A 21,192-nucleotide genomic window follows, 5' to 3' on the forward strand; every position below is an offset into this window, starting at 1 on the left:
TCCTTATTGTGACTATTGCAATTTATTCTTGTTGTTTTCTTGTAAGTGTCAGGAGTGTGAGTGGTTATGAACATATGCTGTCATATCACCAGCTGCTGGGGGAAAAAACAAAATGGCCTGATTAGAAAACCAATGATATTGTAAAGAAAGCTATATATAAAATCTGATTGGGACCAGGGGCAATTTATTAGGGACAGAAGCAATAACAGGGTTTCTTTCACTTACTACTTTGTTCAAAGCAAATGTATACAAGTATTATAATGCTGAATGTCGAAATATTTGAGAATCATATCTTATTGATACACTTCTGTTTCCTAAGGGCATCTGAAACATTCCCATCCTATGTTAAGTCCTTTTACAGTTGACATGAAAGTGTATTCATTTTAACAGCTGCACCCTCACACAGTATGTTAATGATTGGCAAGGTCTTGTGTTAAACCTTTTTAGGAAATCGAAACAACCTGAAAGGTCCCAAGGTTTGTCAAAAGGAGTGAAATGAAGCGTGGTGAAAGTGTGTCCTACCAGGGGACGTTGTCTCCTCTGTTTACCCTCAACATTCCAATCAAAACCCAGACATGGAGTCCATCACACTGACAGCTGTAGTCCATGTCATCCTGTACACATTCACTTTAACATAGTTGACTTTTTGTTTACCAGTCCTTTTAATGGAAGGAGATGTTAACTGTTTATGGAAAGGTGGGAGATGCGGTTATGTGTACGTGTCATTTTGGTGCACTGATATGACATTATGAATTCAGATAACTGGTGCATTTTTCTTAAGAAACCAGTAGCGTGCGTATGATGTAATGATTTTGAAAAATATGGTTGTGTTCCAAAAATAAATTATTTTCTCGTAAAAAAAAAAAAAAAGACTTGTAGCTTTGTTGGTTGTAAATGCGATCTAGATAATGTTATTAGTTTACAATCTCTATAGCATAAGAATCAAATGAGAAGGGCCATGATTTATTCCAAATAACTGAGTATTTTGTTTATGTTGAAATGCTTATGAAGAAATCATAACACAGTACTGCTGTTTTTCATTTCACTGGTTTCTTTTAAGCAAGGTTAAGGTCCAGAGCAAAGGAACTTATCTAGTAGCACCTAACCGACCTGGTGTGTCTGTACATTCTGTACTATAGGTCTGCTCTTCTGGAGGCAGTGTTGTCTGTTGTTCCTCGTCTGGACAGTTACTGAACCATGAGGTTATCCCCAACCTGGTGATACTGCATGGTGAAAGAACCACCTGATGACATCTGATTTTTGTTTCATGTCCGCTAGCCTAAAACCACAGAAATAGACACATTCACATTGAGTTAAAACATTTTATTGAATGTTCAAAGCAAGCCTCCATATTGTGAAGAAGAAAACGCATGGGGGCCAGGTGGAAGCAGAAACAAAAAAAGAAGATACGATAAAATAATTCTGAACGCTGTGTTCACCCTCAGCTACCTGAGCTGAAACTGAATATTCTGCTCGGCAGATACCTGACACCAGCTAACCATGGGTGTTGTTTTACCACCTTGCTGCTGCAGTACTGATAGGCTACCTGCTTCAGTACTTGTCAGGGAGTCCTTTGGGTCGGTAGCGAGATAGGTCACCTCCATTACGGCCCCAGCGATTCGCTTCCTGGTCGGCTTTGGAGTCCTCACGATTATTCCCACTGCTTTGCCCTGGTAACCTCTCCCGGACATTACTTGAGACAGAAAGGAAAAGTACTAGGTTAAACGATGTCTACACCAGTGGGCGTGCAGAATACTTGATAAGTGTTTTCTTACAGTTTTTCACATTGTTAACACACAATAAGCAAACATTTTGCACAATTTTTACAACCTTCACTTCATGTACCAATCGCTCGACCCAGTTTGCCACTACTTCACACTCCCTTATTTGCATTAGACTCAGACTTTCCTTGTTAACACACTGATGTCAATTACACATCACCTTGTTGTCAAGACACTACACACAATGTTCAGCTGTTGCACACACTTTTCAAGTAAAGTCTCAAAGCATCAACCTACAACACACAAATATTCGAATCTCACTCAGGTCTGGTGAGCAATTTGCGATCAGGACTGCAGCATAAAAAAGGCCTTGAGCCTCTGTGTTGTTTGGTGAACAATGGAGAACTTAGAACATATCGACAACCAGAGAAGGAGAGGGGTAAGAGTGAGAGGAGGAAGAGGAGGACAAGGAAGAGGAGGGAGAGGATGACAAGGAGGAGGAGGATAAGGAGGAGGAACAGGAGGACAACAAGAAGAAGGAGGAGGAAGAGGAAGGAGAACGGTGATCTCTAATGAAATTTGGGCCACCGTGGTTGACCATGTGCTCAAACATAGTTTGAGCATGAGGGAGGCTGGCCAGAGGGTCCAACCAAATCTCAGCCGCTTTGCAGTTGCTGCCATCATTAAAACCTTTAGAATGGAGAACAGGTATGAATTATATTTGCCTTGTGTACTGTAATACTGCATATCAATAGAATATAGTGTTGTCACTGTATTTGTATTTTGCAGGACTGAAAGAGAACCACACCGTGGAGGAAGAACATGCACTTTCACAGCCAAACAGGAGACTGACATTGTGAAAATGGTTCATTAAAACAACACTATCACACTCTGACAGATACAAACCAGGATCCTGGCTGACCATGCCACATTCAGAAACATCCAGACCCAGCCTCTCTACACTGGACCATGTTTCTCTGCAGGAAAGCCATGCGGATGAAACAAATGTACAGGGTTCTATTCGTCCGGAACACAGACCACATCAAGGAATTACGGCAAGAGTTTGTGCTTGTAAGTCCCATACATTCAGCACTGACACATGCATGTATTGTACCTGTAATCCAATATTGTTCCTTTTCTACAGTGTCTCACTGCACCCCACTGTGTTGACCTATCTGTGTCCATACTAAAACTTGCATTATCATGCTGTCTGTTCCAGTGGATCCAGGAGCATGACAAAGCTAATGCTACATGAATTCATATTCATTGAGGAGGTTCGATTCAACCTGGTGAAGAGGAGGTGCCGGTGCACAAATTTCATTCGCCAGCTCGCCATTGTTGAGGTCCCCGCCGAGCATGATGGGAACATCACTCTGTGTGCTGCAATGGGTTGAGCAGGCTGTTCGGAAAATACAAATGTGTGTGCTGTTTTATGTTTGACTATGAAAAAATTAGGCCTACACTGAGACATTTTACAAAAGTTGAAATGGCTCATTCTCCAGTCATTGTCATTCATATGGTGTGTTCCATTTCTAGAATTGTGTTTTCAATGTTGCACTACTGTGTGCTGAATGGTGCTGAATGGTTTGTGTGTGTCATTTGAAAATATGGCTGTGTGTACCAAATGAGAACATGAGTTGCATTTTGTGAACAGGTAAGAGATTTGATGGCAAAGAGTCACAAAGGGAGAGTCAGGTTTAGCATTTTGTGTGTGAGGGTTTCAGTTTTGTGTCTGCAGTTTTGAGAAAGCCGTTATTGTTTTAGGGCCTGACTGCAAACATGCAGATTTGATTAGGCTGGTGGAAGTTGACTCACCTGATGACACTAGCTGCAAACCTGCCTCCAGGTCCTCTCTGCGCTGCATGCTGGTTTCCCCGGGCATGAAAGTACTTGTCTGACTCCAGCCAGTTAGCCTCCTTCATGTCACTGTAAGCACGATGCATGTCCTTGGCACCTGGCAGTGATGGAAACAGTGGTAGTAGTGGGTTTACACTTTTGCGAGACCACTCCTGTTTACAATTGATTTCAGTTGCTTGCCACAGGAAGTCAAATCAATAATGTTAGATACATATTTCTTCTTAGACTGACATGAGCTGTGAAACAATTGTGAGAACATTTGTAGAACACATAAAGCAATCTTTTGAGTTATTAATATAAATGTCATTGAGACACACCAGATCAGACCAGTCTTTACATCAGATTATATAACCCATCAGAGGATATGAAATGTAACATAAAACCTATAGTTTAGGTCTCCACTCACCAGCAATTGCTTGTCCAGGGAACTTGTACCATTGGGCATGGGCCCCTACCACAAAAACCAGAACCAGTCCAACCAGAGGCAGCTTCATTTTGTAGCTTACTGAAAAATTTAGAGAGCATGTAGAGTACTGATGTCTCTAGAGACCAGCGGATGCTTCTTAGCAAGAAAAAAAACATTTTTATATTTACATTATTAACAAATTATAGCATAGTATTTGCTAATAGTATTTCACACTGGACTAATAGTGACCTACCTTAGAGCTTCTCAGTCTGTTGGTCTATTCTGTGAAGTCTCAGGGTGATGCTGTCAAACAGGGCTGTGCAAGTCATCCTTATAAACCTTTCCACTGTGGGATGTACTGGAAAAAAAGGAATCTCCAGCTCCAGCCCTTGTGCTTGATGAGCCAAAATAACTTTAGGAATATTCCAGAATTGTGCAACTCGAGGAACATTCCAGAATTGTGCAACTTGAGGAATATTCCACAATTGTGTCACTTCAACTGTGTTTAACCATTAAGGAAGTGAACAGAATTCAAGCTTTTTCAGTCTGTGGTAAAAATACTGGGTTGGCTGAATGGGGAGGAGGAATAAACACTGACCAAAATTATAAACACAACACTTGTTTTTGCCCCTATTTTTCATGAGCTGAACTCAAAGATCTAAGACATGTTCTACGTACACAAAAGGCCTATTTCTCTCAAATATTGTTGTATTAGAGGCCGCTCTAAAATTTGCAGTTTTACTGTATCGGGGATCCGAAAAACAGTCGGTTTAGGGTTAGGGTGAGAATTTCTGCACAAACTGTCAGAAACCTTCTCAGGGAAGCTCATCTGCATGCTCGTCATCCTCATCGGGTCGTCCTCATCAGGCCGGGGTCTCGATCTAATCAGCATCTTGATATGCCACATACTGTGAGGTGGATGGATTTTCTCAGTGTTCACTAACACAGATTAGTGCTCACCAACACAGATTGACAGATTTGTGAACAATATTTGAGAGAAATAGGCCTTTTGTGTAGAATAGAAAACATCTTTGATCTTTGAGTTTTGCTCATGAAAAATGGGGGCAAAAACAAGTATTGCGTATTCCAACACACAAAAATATGCTTGTATGATCCTGCCGGGGTGTTTAAGGATTTAGAAAGTGATGGAAAAACCAGAACGGGACTTTCCATCATTTGAAACTGAAACTTGGCCACATCACATGTTCCATCTTGTGCTTTTCTTTGTAAACGAAAGTCAAATGTGCACAGCTGCTGTAATTTCAGACTATCAATTGTTCCCCCCCGTATCTCATTTATGACTTCTTATACCTTATTAAAAAATATGGTTTGTAAAAAGACTTAAAATATAAGTGACTGCACCCGTTACTACCACTACCAATGCTCCTGACAACCAGCAAAGAGTACAGAGCACAAAGCATGTTATTGAAGCACTAGTTTGGCTAAACATGTCTACAAAGCATGTGTTACAGCACAATCTAGCTACCTTTGCTTTTAAACACAAAAAGAGACACCAGCATACAGATCAGTTAGAATCCAAGTTCTATTTATTTGGTTAGAGTAGGGCTGTTGTCATGAAAGGCAGAAAACACGAGGTGACAAGACACAGCTGGGACTGAAAGCATGGGCAGAAATGGCTTATAGGACAGGGTGATGGCTTTTAGGTTATGCAGATGATATCCAAGTAGTGCAGAATGCTGGCTAATGCAATGGATTTTACAGATCATCGACAGTCCTCAACTACACAGAGAAAACAAACCAGTATGTTGGATATATTAAAAGCTAGAAGATATTTAGCATGAACATGGGATAGATCAAAGATGGAGGTTCTAGCTGCTCTCCTTGCCCAGGGTGTGTTTGTCAAACAGGTATTCAGCCATGCCATTCTGGGGCGCACCCATACGGCGCAGGTTGGTCACCCAGTCACCCAGCTCCTTGATGGACTTGACCTGCTCATCCAGGTAGTGAGTCTCGATGAAGTCACACATCTGAAAGGTGGAGGCTCATGGTTATTAATGTCCAATGGGATACTGCTTAACTTGTGTAAACCTATATTAGTTGTAAAACAACTGTATGTTGGGGTGTGTGTGCACTCACGTGAGGGTCGTTATGGTCTGAAGAGACCTTGTGCAGGTCCAGGAGTGATTGGTTGACACTCTTCTCCAGTTGCAGGGCACAATCCAGGGCCTCCACACCACTGCCCCACTCATCACGCTCTGGCTTCTACAATGTACACCACACAGTTCAGTTAAACACTCACAAAACTGATGCGATACAATAAAATATATATATATATATATATATATATATATATATATATATATATATATATATATATATAATTTTATTTTTTTACTTAATCCTGTCAGTAAATTCAGTTCCAGCTTCTCATGACTGTTATACCAGGCCAGCTGCTGTGGTTGTGTCTGTAGAAGATAAGTGCCCATCCCCTCACACCCTCTATATCTCCCCACTGTGTAATGCTGCTCTCTCCAGATCACCCTATCACATCTCCCCACATAACACTACCGTTGTAGGTGTTTGCTTACTGAGCTAGGAATATATCTGTACATGAAACCCACCCTGATGTCCTGCAGGAAGATCCTCCCTCCCCTCTGGTTCTGCAGCTTCATCAGTTTCTCAGCATGCTCACGCTCCTCGTGGGACTGGTTACGGAAAAACTTGGCAAAGTTGTGCAAGGCTTGGTCATCGCGGTCAAAGTAATACGCCTGAGACAAATAAAAGGAGGAAGTAGATGATTGGTTATGTGAAGGAGGGGGGAGGAAAAAGATCGAGCCTTACTAAAAACAGTATAAAATAATATTCATGTTTACAGTGGTCACTGACAGCTGGAGGCAGATAAGGACCTGAACTGGCTGCCACTATCTGTCCAGGAATTTGAGTTCAAAGTCCTAAAGTTAATGACTGCCCATTCTAACCGAAATATATACTTATACCGTCAACATGCTTAAGCCACACCTGCGGTAATTGAAACTCACACTGACTCAGCAGTCCTGTGTCCTTACCAATACTGGCACTTAAATTAGTCATATGGGTACTTGTGCTTATCATGTGCTTCTCCAAGAATGATGCTCCCTCCTGCCTCTCACCTTACCATTGACAGGTAGACGTAGGAGGCATACAGCTCCAGGTTTATCTGGCGGTTGATGGCTGCCTCGCAGTCCTGGTGGAAGTTCTGTCTCACCTGGGAACTCATGGTTCTGTCGATGAGAGAAAGCAAGACTGTCAGAAATGGAGAACAGGCTTGACAATAGTACTACTACGTTAGTAATTTTCTGTTACTAATCAATTGGCAAATTGATTTCTCAACATAAGCTGATGGTATAGTTTACAGCGTAAAACATACACAAAGAGGGTAATGATAATAATACATTTTTACTTCACCATGCCATAAAAGCGAATCAAGGACACGCTTTTTAAAAGCCATTTCTAAAACAATGCACACATTTAGCTACTACAGACGGAAGTTTCAACTACAAACTAGGCCATGATGTATTGCGCACCTGGCCAAAACAAGCCACATTGCGTAGATACCATCTACGACTACGCCATCTACTAGCTAATGCTAGCTTTTGGCTAGTCTGACAAGAACACAAGGACATTAGTTAGCTACGATAGCTTAGCTAGTGCTACACAGTATGCATCCAGTTTGATCAATCTTACCTTGGTTGATTCTCGAAGTCGCTTACCACTTAAATTATTTGATTCTTCGAGGGTCTGCTAGCTGGATCGTTAATTAAATTAATGTTTACCTTTGTTGCGTGTCGGATTAACGTAAATGTCTTGGCTACCGCGTGAAATTGAAAGAAAAAGTAAAAGTAAAATTGTTTTGGTAATAGATAGCTCAGTAGATGTAAGTAATCGAGTAGCAATTCAAGACAGTGGAAAGGTTGCCGTCCAAGCACTGTTGAAGCAGGTAACCTTCACCGTCTCTCTGAAAGAATTAGTGAATGCTGCTGTTGTTGCGCAAAGGTACAAGTACATTACGTCAAATGGGGAGGGTAGAGCGTGCGCAGCGCTTCAAGCCAATCAAATCATCGCTTTCCTACACGAGTTTAACCAATGGAGAACCTTGTTTCAAGATCGAAAAACACCGTTTCCTGAATATAGACCTACAACTATGTTTTTTTAAATTAACTTGATAAGCTACAACAATTACACAGTAATATAGTATCAGACGTACAATGTTTTAATATTCCAACCCAGACTGACAATTAGAGATATATAGCGGGACGTCCATATGCGCAGCCTCTCCCTTCTGATGTTGGTGCCTTTTAGGGTATTTGATATCATGCAAGTCTATGGCTGACGCAGTCTTTTGCCGAAGAATTAACCAGCATCGTGCCAACATGCCCTTCTAGGTTTAATTTAAATATGATTGACTTAGCAAATGATTCCTGCCACTTCCTATTGATCCACGGGAAATCTGACATGATACAACTGCCTTGATCTAAGGTCAGTAGTTAAGCTGGTTTACTACTTGTTCAGATCCTTGATTTAGTGAATTAAGTATCCCACATACCGTCTCAGAACCTGCTCCATAGCTGAATAGTCATAACTACCACATCGAAATGCAACGAGTATGCGGTAAGGCTTAAATCCCATTTATTGACCATTAAACTGAATGTACCCTTTAAGTCGGCCATGTCGTTTTAAATTCAACGTGCTGTAAAAGTCTCTCGCTTAGTATAGGCCTAAATGAAGGTTAAAAACCCCGACTGAACAGGAAAACATTCATCATCAGCAATAATCAACGTGCTGTACGTGTGACAGAACACACGGTGTAACGTCTAATTGCAGACAGCGGAACATTATAATACCATAAATATTGGTACGCTAAGAGCTAGATAACAACTGTCTGGGTTCACCGTTGCCGCCTTGTCTCTGTCTGTTTAATGGGTAACGCGAGTTTTACATCCTCGCAATAGAGTATACTCTATAGACCCTACATAACCTTTTACCTAAGGCTAGGTTAACATCTGGCAATTCAACAACGAACCAGATATTTTTTCAAATCGATTTGTTTAAACATATGGGCCTAAAAGTTGTTGGTTAGCCATTGTTTCATTTTTTAAATTACTATGACTACTATATAAAGGACTTAGTCTAGTTAAATCACATGTAAAAATGTCGGTGAAGTCCATCTTTTCCTACATCACGGGTCCATATGCGTATTGAGTGCGTATGACCTAACAGTATAAAGTCATTACATAAATGTGTTGATTCGTATATCGCATTCGTATGGCTGTTACTGGTCCCATTCCACGACAATGCAGACGTTGCGACTCTTATTAGCATTATTGAAACCACCCGTAATGTGAACCATTCATGCTTGCTTATTCGACAAGGAACAAAGTATCAATAAAAAAAAAACGATATCGCACCCGTTGACCTTATGTTCTAATATAACCTGTTGGATATGGCGCAATGCTTTATGAGATTAAACCATTGGTCAATTTTTTTCAGGCGTATTGGAGGCAACTATATCTTGACGGCAGTGACAGCAAATGTATGTTCAATGTTTCGAAAATAATTTAGACTACTCCGGGAAAGGCTCCACTTATGTTCTCCAGAGAAATCAAGCTGTTTTCGCAATTGTCACGATGACGCAAGATGACCATGCAAAATGAGTTTCTTAGTAACAGACCTTTCTTCAGCCTTAAAACAAGCACCATTTTTTCACTATGTTGTTGGCTTCCCAGATGTTCCAGTTGTCACCAATGTTATATATTGGACATTTTTACAATATACAAATATGTTGTGTTGGCTACATCTATAACAAACGAATGAAAGTGACCATTGCACTGATTTACACTTTATAAAGCAACAGCAAGCTGAGCACCAACATGTGTTTCAAGTTAAACTACATTTTCTTCTAAGATACATCTTTAAGGGAACATGTGTTTGGATGAGAGAAAGGCCTTAATCACAGTATTATTGCAGCATATTCAAAGTTTCTTTATGATAGAAAGGTGTGTTCATATGGAACATCTGAATTATATTAAGACAGTAATTGGTTTAGCACGATGCAAAATCCATTTAATAAAGAAGCGGAAAGTGGTATGTATTTTTTCTATGAACAGTTTGTTTATTTCGTCCGGAATGAGTTTAGTCAAACAGGCCGAATCCCATGTCATCATCAGACTCTTCTGACTCATCCTTCTTCTCTTCCTTCTCCTCAACTGTAAAGATACAACACGTGATAAGACAACAATCTAGTACAATCTCTCAGAGATCTCTGTAATGCCAAACAAACCTACTTGTACATGTCCTAGTGATTGGAATATTATCCAATACATAAAAATGAATCATCCATCAAATACTGCAGAAAATATCCCTTCATATGTAAGGATAGCAGGACTGAAGTTCAAGAGTCCAATGCTCACCTGCAGCTGGGGCAGCAGCTCCTCCTGACCCGACAGCTGCAGAGCTGGCCACTGCAACAGCACCACCAGCTGGCATGCTGGCAAGCTTACCATAGCCTGGCAGAGAACACAAGTTGTTTATCAAGTGATTAACAGCCTCACAATATACACGTTTTTTTGTTTGTTTTTGTTGAACAGAAACCTCCACAATGTGCAAATCTGAACAAAATAGTAACAGTCAACATTCCCATTGCAACATAGAGACAACATTGACACCATTAACACAGAAAAGCTCACCTTGGGCAATCACCTCATCCACATTCTTGCCACTGAGCTCAGAGATGACCTGTTCAGTGAAGACATTTAACAGTAGGTTATGCACTTTGAGGTTATGGTTTAAGGCATACGGTACATCTCACTTCTAAGTATGGAGGTTGTGGCTAGAAGGCTCTTTGAATACTAAAATGCATATTTCCGACACTTAAAAAAAGGTCCCCAGATAAAGCACATCAGTGTAGTAAGGAGAACCTTTAAAACAGTCCCAGACCATGAGGTTTTGACAGAAGATGCCCAACTGCATGCACTTTCTTCGTACCTTCTCCATGCGTGTGTCATCAGCCTCAATGCCAACACTCTCCAGTATCTTCTTGATGTCACCAGCCGCGGGGCTTTCTTTGCCTGCAAGGGCAGCAAGCAGGTAAGCAGCAACGTAACGCATCCTGCAATGAAAAAAGTACATGTAAACAGGACAATCCTTATGCGTACTGATTGACGTGTCAAACCAATTGACTGTCCATGGAGGGTACAGGAAAATGTGAAACAGTCCTAGAACAATGGTTCACCAGTCGATAATGAAAAGTCAACTTCGTTAACTTACTGTTCAAACCAATACAACCAAGCTTGCTACAAGACACAGCCAATCCACTTTCCCTGGTTAAATGTTGATGTACAACAGCTGGATTCTCTCGTTAGACTTACTCAATCCTACTGACAATTTCCAGCAATATATCGTTTCAAGAAAAGAATCAGTTGGAGGTAGCCTAGCCGGCTAGTAGTAGTTAACAGTGTTGGCTGATTTTTGATCTTCTACCTGTGATCTACAGTAGTTAGCCAACTAACAAAGAAAGCCACTCTTGACTACCAACCAAAGTGTAGGTATCTACATTTTGGCTTAACGAAACTTAAATGTTTTTATCCATCCTCGATTTTAGGCCTTGCACCGTTGGATGCACCAGTGAGCGCGACAGCACACATGGCAGTAAGGCTAGCGTAGTAAGCTAACCCTCCGCTCATCTGTCACTACATTTCTCAACACATTCACATTGTAAAGATCGAGACACACTCCTAGTTATGTTTAACGTTCAGACGTTACAGTAAGTTTTTGGAAAATTTATATTTATCCATTTAAACACTTGAATGTGCAACTTACTTTGAGCTGGTAGGGTGAGCGCGTGTTGACGGTAAGAATTGCACAGGCGAAAAGGAAATAGCAAGGGAGAACGGAAACGGAATAACGTGCGCATGGCGGAGAGGGCACAGTCATTGGTGAACAAAATCACAGAGTATCCTACTTAGTGATAAAACATAAGATAATAAATCCAAAACACTTGAATGCTTTTCCCAGCATTATTTATTGTGTGCAGCTTACAATCTAATTATGATCTATATTATTATTTACATCCACATTGATTAACACAACTGGATATTAACTAAGGACACAAGTGTATGCAAATCGCAATCCAAATTAAACAGTTAAAAACTCAATGTTATCAAATCGTTTTCATAAACGTTGCGAATTTGGTCTTGGTACTCGAAACAATGACAGAATGCAGTCAAAGAAGGAGTACAAATAATTTCTGGAAAATGTTCATCAAAATCACGTGTAAAAAAAGTGAAAAAAAATATCAAAAGAAAATACTTACAAAAATATTATTTTGACCCTTTTCCAAAAAATATGAAAGAATTGCGGGCTGTATCGTGACAGCCCTTTAAGATTTTTTAAAATGTATTTTATGTGTACTCACGAAGACTGATATAAAATATCCTGACCTAGCTGACTCAAGTAATCAGTTACGTTTAATTTAGGACTGCTTTTCTATTCTGGATGTGTTTTTCTTGAAACCCAATTCTAACTTTTCAAATACACCTTCACAATTTGTATTTGATGATACATTAATGATGGCCAACCAGACAAATACAATATAAACATAATCGAAAACAATAAACTTCTATATGAGTTTTACCCCCAGAATGGCACATATACCTTATGGGTCTTATCCACTACCATATCATGTTTTAATCCTGAGTATCATCCAGACATATGGCTTTTAAAAACCACTTAATATTAACATTGCATGCAAAACAACAACTATTGAGTACCAGTTCATTTGGCAGCTATACAATGTGTTGTTTTTTTAATCATTGCCAACTAATACATTATATTAATGTCTATATCACACACATTAACTGATCTGCAACCCAGTTGTAAACAATTGTACATCAGAATGCAAACAGTGAAAGATAAACAAAATAAGGGCAAACCAAAGAGTTGCCTGTGGTTATAAATCCCAGCTCTAGATGGGGAACTTGAAGAAATACCCAGTCTCAAAAGGTTTTACTTATTGCTCTTGTGAAATATTTAAATGCCAGGACTGCCTTAGGTCTCGGAACGCTATACAACTGGCATAAGGGGAAAAGGTTATCTGAATTGTATATGCGCATACTGTGTTCATGCAAGATTTCTGCCAGCCTCTGAACACCTACGCATTTGAAGGCAGTAAATGATTTATGGGTGGCAAAAGTTGGAGGTTGAATATTTTATGAAACAGCAATCTTTTTTAAGCTTGTAAAACATAGGGGGAAAAAACAGAAGTTAAAAATAAATTAAGAGGCTTCTTCATTATCTAAAGGAATATTTCCTCAGTCTAAAAAACACCACTATTTCAACAGACTCTGGTCTCTTACATTGGACAGCTTGTTGTCCTTTGGTCTGGTGGATTAATTCAACACACCCCTTTAAAGGCAATATATTAACCAGTTTACACAGTCAAAAGTGTGGGTGGTTCATTACCAAATTAGTGTACATGGAAAATAATGGAATATGGTTAAACTGACACTGTTCCTTTTACAACAAAAATAACAAGAGAATGAACACATGGAACACCAATGTGTAAAAGCATGCCCAAATGCTAGTTAGAAGATACAATCAACAAATATGTGCATAGAAGACAGATTTACTTCACATTCACACTTATTTCAATGAGTGGGTTAGTACACAAATTAGTTCAAAAGCTGACATGACACAATCTTGACCCTCACTTGAATGTGTGAATGCAATTTACCCTACATAGCTGCTCCTATAAAATGCAGATTTACAGTTTATTGTGAATCCCGTGTTTTGATCAGGTAATAATAGAGTGTGAATACATGGTAAATCTGTCAGCTAGTGTTCAATCATTTTACCTTTGTTTTGTGAAAAGCAAGTGCCATTTAAATTACAGTACAAAGTCATTATTAGATACATTTGTTTTGCCCTGAGGCACTTAGTTAAAAAATAAAATAAAAAAATTCTACAGTTGTTTTTAAAGATCTTCAAACTGCATCCAAAATGTCAGTCCAAAACTTAAAGCACATTTAAAGTGTGAATGACAAACTACATTTAGGGTCCATAACATGATGAGTCTAGTAGTATTCACATTGTGCCAGTTGGGAGGACGGTGTGGTGTCTGGGAGGGGTATTGAACATGTTGAGAGATGGTAGAGAAATATAATACACGTGGCTACAAACTAAACTTTAATCTGTACTCTGCGTTTTAGAAAAAAAGGTAAATGAGGGAGTGAGATAGACGGCCAATGAGAGTGTGGGAATAAGGTGTCGATGGCGAGTTGACACTACTGGGGGTAGCTGTTCTGTTGCCGGCGTTTTGCAGACCTCATTTTCTCAAAACGGGATTCCATTTCCTCAAGGACTTTGGGGGTGTACCTCACCACCAGCTTAACAGTGCCCTGGGCTGCCTTGAGGAGCTCCACAGCTTTCTCATGGTGCTCCCCCTCCACACTCTGGAGGGAGGGAGACAGAGCGGGATAAAGAGAGACACAGATGAAGGTATAATTAGAGACAAAGTTAGGAGGGAAGAGGAATATAAAACATGAACATATAAAAAGGTTGAGGTGTTGGAAATTCAGTGCAAACATCATAATAAATGAACATACTGTTTTGTCATCTGTGTACATGCAAGCGTTTGAATATTGTCTCTACATACCACTCCATTAACAGAAAGGAGCTGGTCTCCTCTTTTAGGCCCCCATGGCGGTCTGCAATGCCCCCAGGAATGATGCGTGAGATGTAGATGGGTGAGTTCTGCTCCTTTCCTCCCATGATGTTGAAGCCTAGACCCTCCTCTGTTTTGGGCAGCTCCACCACACGAGGGTGTGAATGACCCTCACTAGCTGCAAATGCAGCAACCGTGGCCTGCAAAGCAAGAAAGTTTAGTTGTGGAATGTTTTTCTAAATTATATTGTTTAGGATTGAGATGTCTACCGTCATTTACTGTGGTCCCACTGAGACAGAGAGAGGAAACCAGCACATCAGCTGACAGCACTGAGATCAGGACCATCAGATAATGTGGATCTATACTGACCCCCTTGACTGGTGAGTCAAGTATTGGTTGATTAGTGTAGCTGTACCTTTGCTGTGGCGTTGGCCCGAACCTCAGGACTGCTGTTAATGTCCACCGTCTCATATACATGTTCATACACCTGGGGACACATCAAGGGCTTGTAACTTCTACATTTATACAAGAACAGAATTTACTGTACATGTTTGTACACATGAGGACACACACAGGGCTTATAGCTTTTCGTTACACTGCACTGTTGCATGTTCCACTAGTCAATTTGTTACCTTAAATATCTGGTTATTGCACTATTCTACTTCCCTTTTGCCATTATACTTCTATAGATTATACTGTACATGTTCATACACCTGAGTATACATATGGTTTATAAATGCATAGTGAACTCACCCCTACTTAAGAAAACTAGTACATTTAGACAGGAAGGTTCTAATAGATCCCCGTTGACTTAATTCACTCATTCAATCTAAGTGCACAAAGAATAGTATGGGTTGCCCGTTGATTATTTAGGCATTGCACACTTCCATCAATGCCATCAAGCACCCCTCCACCAGTCTCTTGCTTTAGCCAGGTTGAGTGAACTCTGCCTCACCTCTCTGACAGCGTTGCAGAACTCACTTTGCAGAACTCTCTGCAGGGCCTGTAACTTCTGGGGAGGCACCTCCCCTGTCCTCTGGAGCTTGTCAAGAAGCTCAATAGCACGGGAAATATCTGTGATCAGAAACATTATATTCATTATATAACTGAACAAAAACGTGACCAAACCACAAAGAGTCGATGATGATGATGGGGAAATACTTGGTAGAGGCAGAGACGCTACCTTTTGTTTCAACACATCTGACAGAGGACATGATAACACAAACTATATTCGGCATAAAAACATCAAGAATACAGTGGCTGAAGACGGTGCATCGTCTGGGTTGTTTTGAATTATATGAAATTGTGTGGTGCACTCAAACTTGGCAGCGAATCAGTGTTATCACTTTGTATAGGACTATTCTCAACGACAACACAACATATGTACTGTAGAATTCCAATCACTCACTGTCAACTGTAACAAGCTCACCTGGTACTTAGTCTGGTCTTGAGACCAAGGAGGTACTGACTAGCCTACTGTACACCTCCAACTACAGTAGCCAGAAGGCTCTTTTTGAGGATTAGCTAGCCAGCTACCGTTACGTTGACCAAGCCACAACAGAAAGCATACTGCAGATATATTAGCTATGGATATAACACTCCTTATCATCAGACATATGTCTAGAGCAAGACCACCGTTTTCTTCTCGTCGTGAACTGAATTACGTAGCTATATCATGCTACTAGCTAATCTAGCTAGCCTTGGAATTTAAATATTTAGCCTAACAACATGCTACCCAACTACCTAGCTTAGCTAGCCATTTCATTTGTCTGTATGACCAATTCATAGAAACGTGAGCTTGGAGGCTTGATAAATCACCTCTTTCCAGCCGTACAGGTTCCCCCAACGATGCCATTCTGAATCTTCACTAGACTGAATCGATGTTTGCTAGGGAAACTTATCAAAACAGACTCGCAAGATAGCAAACGATGAACGTCGATGGCTGGACCTAATCACTGGTAGCTAGCAAGCTAGCATTAAGGATCCTTTGAATGTTGCGCAACGCGCACGCGTTGTAGACACTCATCCTTTGCCAGCGTGTTGTTGGTGTGATGGTGGTGCCAGGTAGGGACAATTCTCAGTACCCCATCTGATGAAATCAGTAGCCATAGTACAGCACACAATTAGAAAATAGGCATCGTTTCCCCCTATCAGTTACTTATAGGTAAGAAAACGTTCGTATGAAATTGTATCCAATATGACCTACCAACTTTTTATAAACCTTTTTATTTGGTTTTCCTTGATAAGAATGCAGGAGTTGTTTGAGTAATCATGGTGTTTAGACAAAGAATGTCATCTGGTACTCACGTAGGGTGGGCTTTTGAGAAGGTTAATGCGTTCTGAATTTAATAATGGGGTAGAGGGTTCTTGCAGTCGTGGAGTCGTAGAGACTCTTTAGAAAGAGATTATTGTGACTCTTGATGGCATATTTGTAAGAGATTAAATTATTGAATTATAAAATATGAATTTACCTGAAGTGGTCCACACACATTGGCTGTCATGGATGATGGTTCGTGCCCTTCAGACCACTGCCTCGGGGACTGTTTTTTCCTGACCGTTAGATGCACTTGGGAGCCTGGCAGCTTGTAGCCAGGTTGATTGTGGATAGGTGCAGATAAAAGTGACAAGGGAATAGAAGGATCTGCCTAGTGGAATCAGCCTTAGAACTTCTTCATAACAGGCCAATAAGTGTTATTCCGGATAGAGTGTGGAGTTGCTGCATTTTCTGTTTCTCCACGTATTCTATGTGTATTTATTGAGAATAATTCAGATAAGGATGATCTTTTTGTAGCCTATAGAGCCATGATATGAACTTACAGATTCATGCAGTATAGATATGTGAAGTCAGGGGTGCCACTAGGGTTTCTGGGCCCCCTGGCTAATTTGTTCTCTGGGCTCCGAAATCTAAATCATACAGGAAAGTATGGGGTTCTGTTGGGACCCCTGTTCGACCAGGAACCTTCGAATCGTCCTTATCTTCCCCCCGTTACGGCGGCCTTGTGTGAAGTACCCGTGGCACACGGTGAGAGGAGATTAAAGTTAAGTTTAATGACGGCCTCTTGTTGGCTGAGTTTTCAATTTTCAATGTCACCAAGCTATACTGGATGAATGAAGCCAACTGTGTGTATGTGAGCAAGCATGTGTGTGTCTTTCTGTCTTATGTTTATGATACCTAGAAGTGCAGGGTTAAAACTTTATTGACATTGGTTTTGTTTTTCAGTTGCCTATAATCATTTTTATTTCTTCAAATATTTCAATTTAATATTGCAAACAACTTCACAACATACAAAATGAATTATATTAATCCAGAAACATATGTTAATGAATAAACTTTATATACTCTTATATATTTTGTCCTCTGGTGGGGATAAAAAAATAAACAGCAAAGCTTTGACAACAGCACCTTGACATAGTATGTAAGTCCAACATTACCTTCAGAAGTTTAGAACAGTAGACAGAATGTACTTAAGAGGAAAACCTTTTACTGTTGAGGATGTAAACGGAATGTTTTGGTCTGTATCATCTCTTTTTTTTCTTAAGTGGACAATTTCTCAATTCACAATTGAAGCAGCATGCAAGTTTTTTAAATGGAACTGTCCTCCTCGACCTCTCTTCCTTCCCACCTGTCTTCTCCTTCATTCTCAGATTCTTGGCAACGTAAACAAACCACACGTCTTGAGGAATGTGATATAGTAATTTAAACTGGGCGCAAATGACTGATCAGATATTTTTTTTAATTGTTTACAAGGTCATGAATATGTTCAATAAATAGACTGTAGTATCACTTTTACTGTATAAACTTCATCTTTTTTTACATGCAGTCCATAAAATTTTCATTTGACGGAATAATTTACCCTGTTATGTATATATACAAATAGATATTTTCTCTTTACTCTCTTTTTTAAACTCTCAATAAAATCTATACATTATATACACTATCTTCCTCTTTTAATGGTCAATGTGCATACACACGAAGTGTCTATCCTTATAAACCTCCAGCCAATCTTCTTTTTGCTATCCATGGTGAGAGCACGCACGTAGGACTGGGTTGTCCTGCATTGGGAGTTATAATGTCGCTTGTCAATTCCACGGCATCCCTCCTTTGTGTACCCCATAGGGTTGCATTTTGTCTCATAAAAGTATTGCTTCAGTTGGCCATTGGGGACGGGGACCTTTTCCAGGACGGTCACGGTCTGCCCAGACATGTCTATTGCCGTCTTTTTATCCACCGCAGTAACCCACTGGCTAATACTGTCACACACGCTGAGCTCCCCACGCCGGGACGGGTCGGAGTGCCTCCGCACCCTCATGGACATGTTTGCGGCGTCCAGGTAGTTTTTGTATTCCTCCAGTAGAAAGAGCAGTGGCGGCTCTAAAGGCACTTGGTTGCTGATCATCACCCGCGATGCGTACAGGTCAACGTCCTTTGTCTCCGTGGTCACCACGGAGGAGGACGCCGGGCCGCTTCTGCCCTGACCCTGGTCAGCCCCTGCCCCCATCTGCGCTGCGGCCGCCGCCTCCCCCTCCACCTCCAGCAGCTCCTCTATCACCTGCTCAAACGTGTCTGTGAGGGAGGGAAGGGCCCCTCCACGCTGGGCCGGGCCCCCACTGCCCTGTGGAGTCCCGTGCCCTCTGGCGGACGAGGCTGCGGGACTCAGGTAGCCTTCTGTCCGATGGCCCCGCATGCCTGGGCTGTCTCTCAGGGGCGCAGCTCTCATGCAACTGAAGTATGAAATAACCATAGTAAGGAACAGGATGGTCATCACTCTTCTAACCTGGTGGAACTGGACAAACAAAAGACAAGAGAGAAAAAGTGGAGAGGGGAAAGAGAGAGAGAAAATACAATGTTAGTCCATCTGAAAATATGGTTTGTATTATCTGCGGTCAGACAGTTTTCAATAGTACGATTCAAAACAGCATTATTCATTTCCATTATGTAAACTTAGTGCCGTGCTTCCGCAATGGCCCTTAAAACTATAGAGGAGTTTTATTCCGTCACCATAGTTGCCAAAAAAGAGCCCAATTGCAAACCACAGTTAAGAAATAACACAACAGGATTGAGCCTCAGTACTATGTTGTCTGTTCCACTATGCTTGTGATATTTCTGTTCATATACAAGGTTTGGCCTAGATTTTATAGTTGGCAGGCTAAAACAAAGGGCCCAGCAGGGCCGTCAATGGCTGCTGACAACAGCGTTTTCCAACTCATTCCATGTTTTTTTAGACTGGGGCTGGGAGGAGGCTGGGCACCATGCTATTAATGCCGACGTGTTTAGCTTGCCAACATTCCCTCTTGCAGAGTTTTTAAATGTTGAATCCTGTAATGAAATTATAACTGTAAATTCATCCTTCTGGAATTTTGTCAACTTGGGGTGAATGTCGTTTACAGGTATTTAGGCCTACAAATGGGCACAGTAAGCCAGAATTTTGATATTGGGAACTTTAGATTGTCAAGAAATGTAAATGTAGTCTGCCTAGACAATATCATTACATTGTCTGAAACCAAACATGAAAGTATCAATGTCATACCTAGTGGTTCATGTTCTATAAATCCTCAACTAATTAAGATTATTGGTACTAGTAAATTAAATATGGATATATATTCTTTCAATTCATTTGAAGAGTGTATGCTTTGTATATTGTTCTTCATGGTGATTTGAAAACACTTCATCCTAATGTATTTCATATGCCTGGCTCCTCACCAAATTTCCCATGGGGAAAAATATATAGATTATCTGATTGATTGCTTGGGGAGACACAGTAACTTTAAAAATAAACAAATGCATGTTTACTCTAGACTTGTGCTACGCAACCAATATTTGTTTTGAAAGACGATATGCTGAACTAGCATGGACGGAATGATGTTTATTGATGGATGCATAGAGTAAGTAGGAACTAGCAGGAATTCAATCAGGAGGACGCTGCAAGGAGAAGAAATGTTCTTGCATCCTTAAACATTCAAGTATCCACTATATCATTTGAATAATGGCCTTAAAGCTCAGATGATCAGCTCACATAATACAGATCTGATAAGCAGGCATTTCAGGAGGAAGAATGCTATAAAGGGCCCAGCTATCCGAACCAAAACAAATACCATGTCCTTATTCAGTACATCCCCTAGCTCCACACAAGCATCCCTTACCTTGGAGTAGCCCTCAGAATCACAGCAATTCACACATCCGTAGACATCCCAGACAGAGTCACACAAATGAAAGCAATAATAAACGACAATGAAAAAAGCGAGATCTCATCTCGCCTTCCAGTGGGGAGCATTTAAAAATAGCCCGGGCAAGGCTGTGACTGCACTCTGCATGCCGTCCTTCTCATGTCCCGACCTGATGCAGGAATATGCTCCGAGCAGATCCACTCCCCTGCCGGGCAGCTTGGACAGACGGCTCTCAGCAGAAAGGAGGGGCACAACCCACCTAAAAAGCATTTGTTTCATTCTTAATTGGTGTCTGGGGCCACGGCTGTGATTAGCCAACGCCACGACGACTGCCATAGAGATATTGCGTCTATAAATAGGCGTTCTGGGAGTCTCACAGTCTCGAT

At 40.8% G+C, this 21,192-nt stretch overlaps 5 protein-coding genes and 1 long non-coding RNA gene across 9 annotated transcripts; 1 reads left to right on the plus strand and 5 right to left on the minus strand.

Moving 5' to 3' along the window:
• Positions 1–1,033: 1,033 nt before the first annotated feature.
• Positions 1,034–4,387, minus strand: saa (serum amyloid A). 2 transcript variants are annotated; one of them, XM_084681945.1, is made up of 5 exons: positions 4,238–4,387; positions 3,985–4,083; positions 3,537–3,675; positions 1,547–1,693; positions 1,034–1,279 (listed from the first exon to the last, which is right to left on the minus strand). In XM_084681945.1, exons 2-4 carry the CDS (start codon positions 4,070–4,072, stop codon positions 1,552–1,554), a joined length of 369 nt encoding a protein of 122 aa, XP_084538071.1. In that variant the 5' UTR covers positions 4,073–4,083; positions 4,238–4,387; the 3' UTR covers positions 1,034–1,279; positions 1,547–1,551. The 2 variants fall into 2 exon arrangements, with proteins under 2 accessions (XP_084538071.1, XP_084538070.1); XM_084681944.1 differs by lacking the exon at positions 1,034–1,279 and having other exon boundaries at positions 1,309–1,693.
• A 1,122-nt stretch (positions 4,388–5,509) lies between these two features.
• fth1a (ferritin, heavy polypeptide 1a) lies at positions 5,510–7,957 on the minus strand. Of its 2 annotated transcripts, none has more exons than XM_084681571.1 (5): positions 7,758–7,957; positions 7,100–7,205; positions 6,567–6,713; positions 6,082–6,207; positions 5,510–5,972 (listed from the first exon to the last, which is right to left on the minus strand). In XM_084681571.1, exons 2-5 carry the CDS (start codon positions 7,199–7,201, stop codon positions 5,814–5,816), a joined length of 534 nt encoding a protein of 177 aa, XP_084537697.1. In that variant the 5' UTR covers positions 7,202–7,205; positions 7,758–7,957; the 3' UTR covers positions 5,510–5,813. The 2 variants fall into 2 exon arrangements, with proteins under 2 accessions (XP_084537697.1, XP_084537696.1); XM_084681570.1 differs by having other exon boundaries at positions 7,669–7,956.
• Positions 7,958–8,165: 208 nt separating this feature from the next.
• Positions 8,166–10,178, plus strand: LOC146247132 (uncharacterized). Its single transcript, XR_014732198.1, has 2 exons — positions 8,166–8,592; positions 9,472–10,178. It is a non-coding gene; the product is annotated as an uncharacterized LOC146247132 (long non-coding RNA).
• Positions 10,071–11,930, minus strand: rplp2b (ribosomal protein, large P2b). The gene is made up of 5 exons (XM_084681572.1): positions 11,800–11,930; positions 10,966–11,089; positions 10,668–10,716; positions 10,392–10,487; positions 10,071–10,187 (listed from the first exon to the last, which is right to left on the minus strand). The coding sequence occupies exons 2-5, from the start codon at positions 11,086–11,088 to the stop codon at positions 10,114–10,116; spliced, it is 342 nt and encodes a 113-aa protein (XP_084537698.1). The 5' UTR covers position 11,089; positions 11,800–11,930; the 3' UTR covers positions 10,071–10,113.
• Positions 11,931–12,752: 822 nt separating this feature from the next.
• lin7c (lin-7 homolog C (C. elegans)) lies at positions 12,753–16,635 on the minus strand. Its single transcript, XM_084681568.1, is given in 6 exon segments — positions 12,753–14,429; positions 14,633–14,670; positions 14,673–14,841; positions 15,057–15,128; positions 15,597–15,715; positions 16,460–16,635. Coding segments are annotated over 6 exon segments (603 nt in total). The 5' UTR covers positions 16,497–16,635; the 3' UTR covers positions 12,753–14,261.
• Positions 16,636–18,016: 1,381 nt separating this feature from the next.
• On the minus strand, positions 18,017–19,404 carry bdnf (brain-derived neurotrophic factor). 2 transcript variants are annotated; one of them, XM_084682313.1, is made up of 2 exons: positions 19,171–19,404; positions 18,017–19,119 (listed from the first exon to the last, which is right to left on the minus strand). In XM_084682313.1, the coding sequence occupies exons 1-2, from the start codon at positions 19,402–19,404 to the stop codon at positions 18,577–18,579; spliced, it is 777 nt and encodes a 258-aa protein (XP_084538439.1). In that variant the 3' UTR covers positions 18,017–18,576. The 2 variants fall into 2 exon arrangements, with proteins under 2 accessions (XP_084538439.1, XP_084538438.1); XM_084682312.1 differs by having other exon boundaries at positions 18,017–19,404.
• Positions 19,405–21,192: the final 1,788 nt, after the last annotated feature.

This window comes from Hypomesus nipponensis, chromosome 19, assembly GCF_054491055.1.
Source record: "Hypomesus nipponensis isolate SF chromosome 19, ASM5449105v1, whole genome shotgun sequence".
Classification (NCBI taxonomy): domain Eukaryota; kingdom Metazoa; phylum Chordata; class Actinopteri; order Osmeriformes; family Osmeridae; genus Hypomesus; species Hypomesus nipponensis.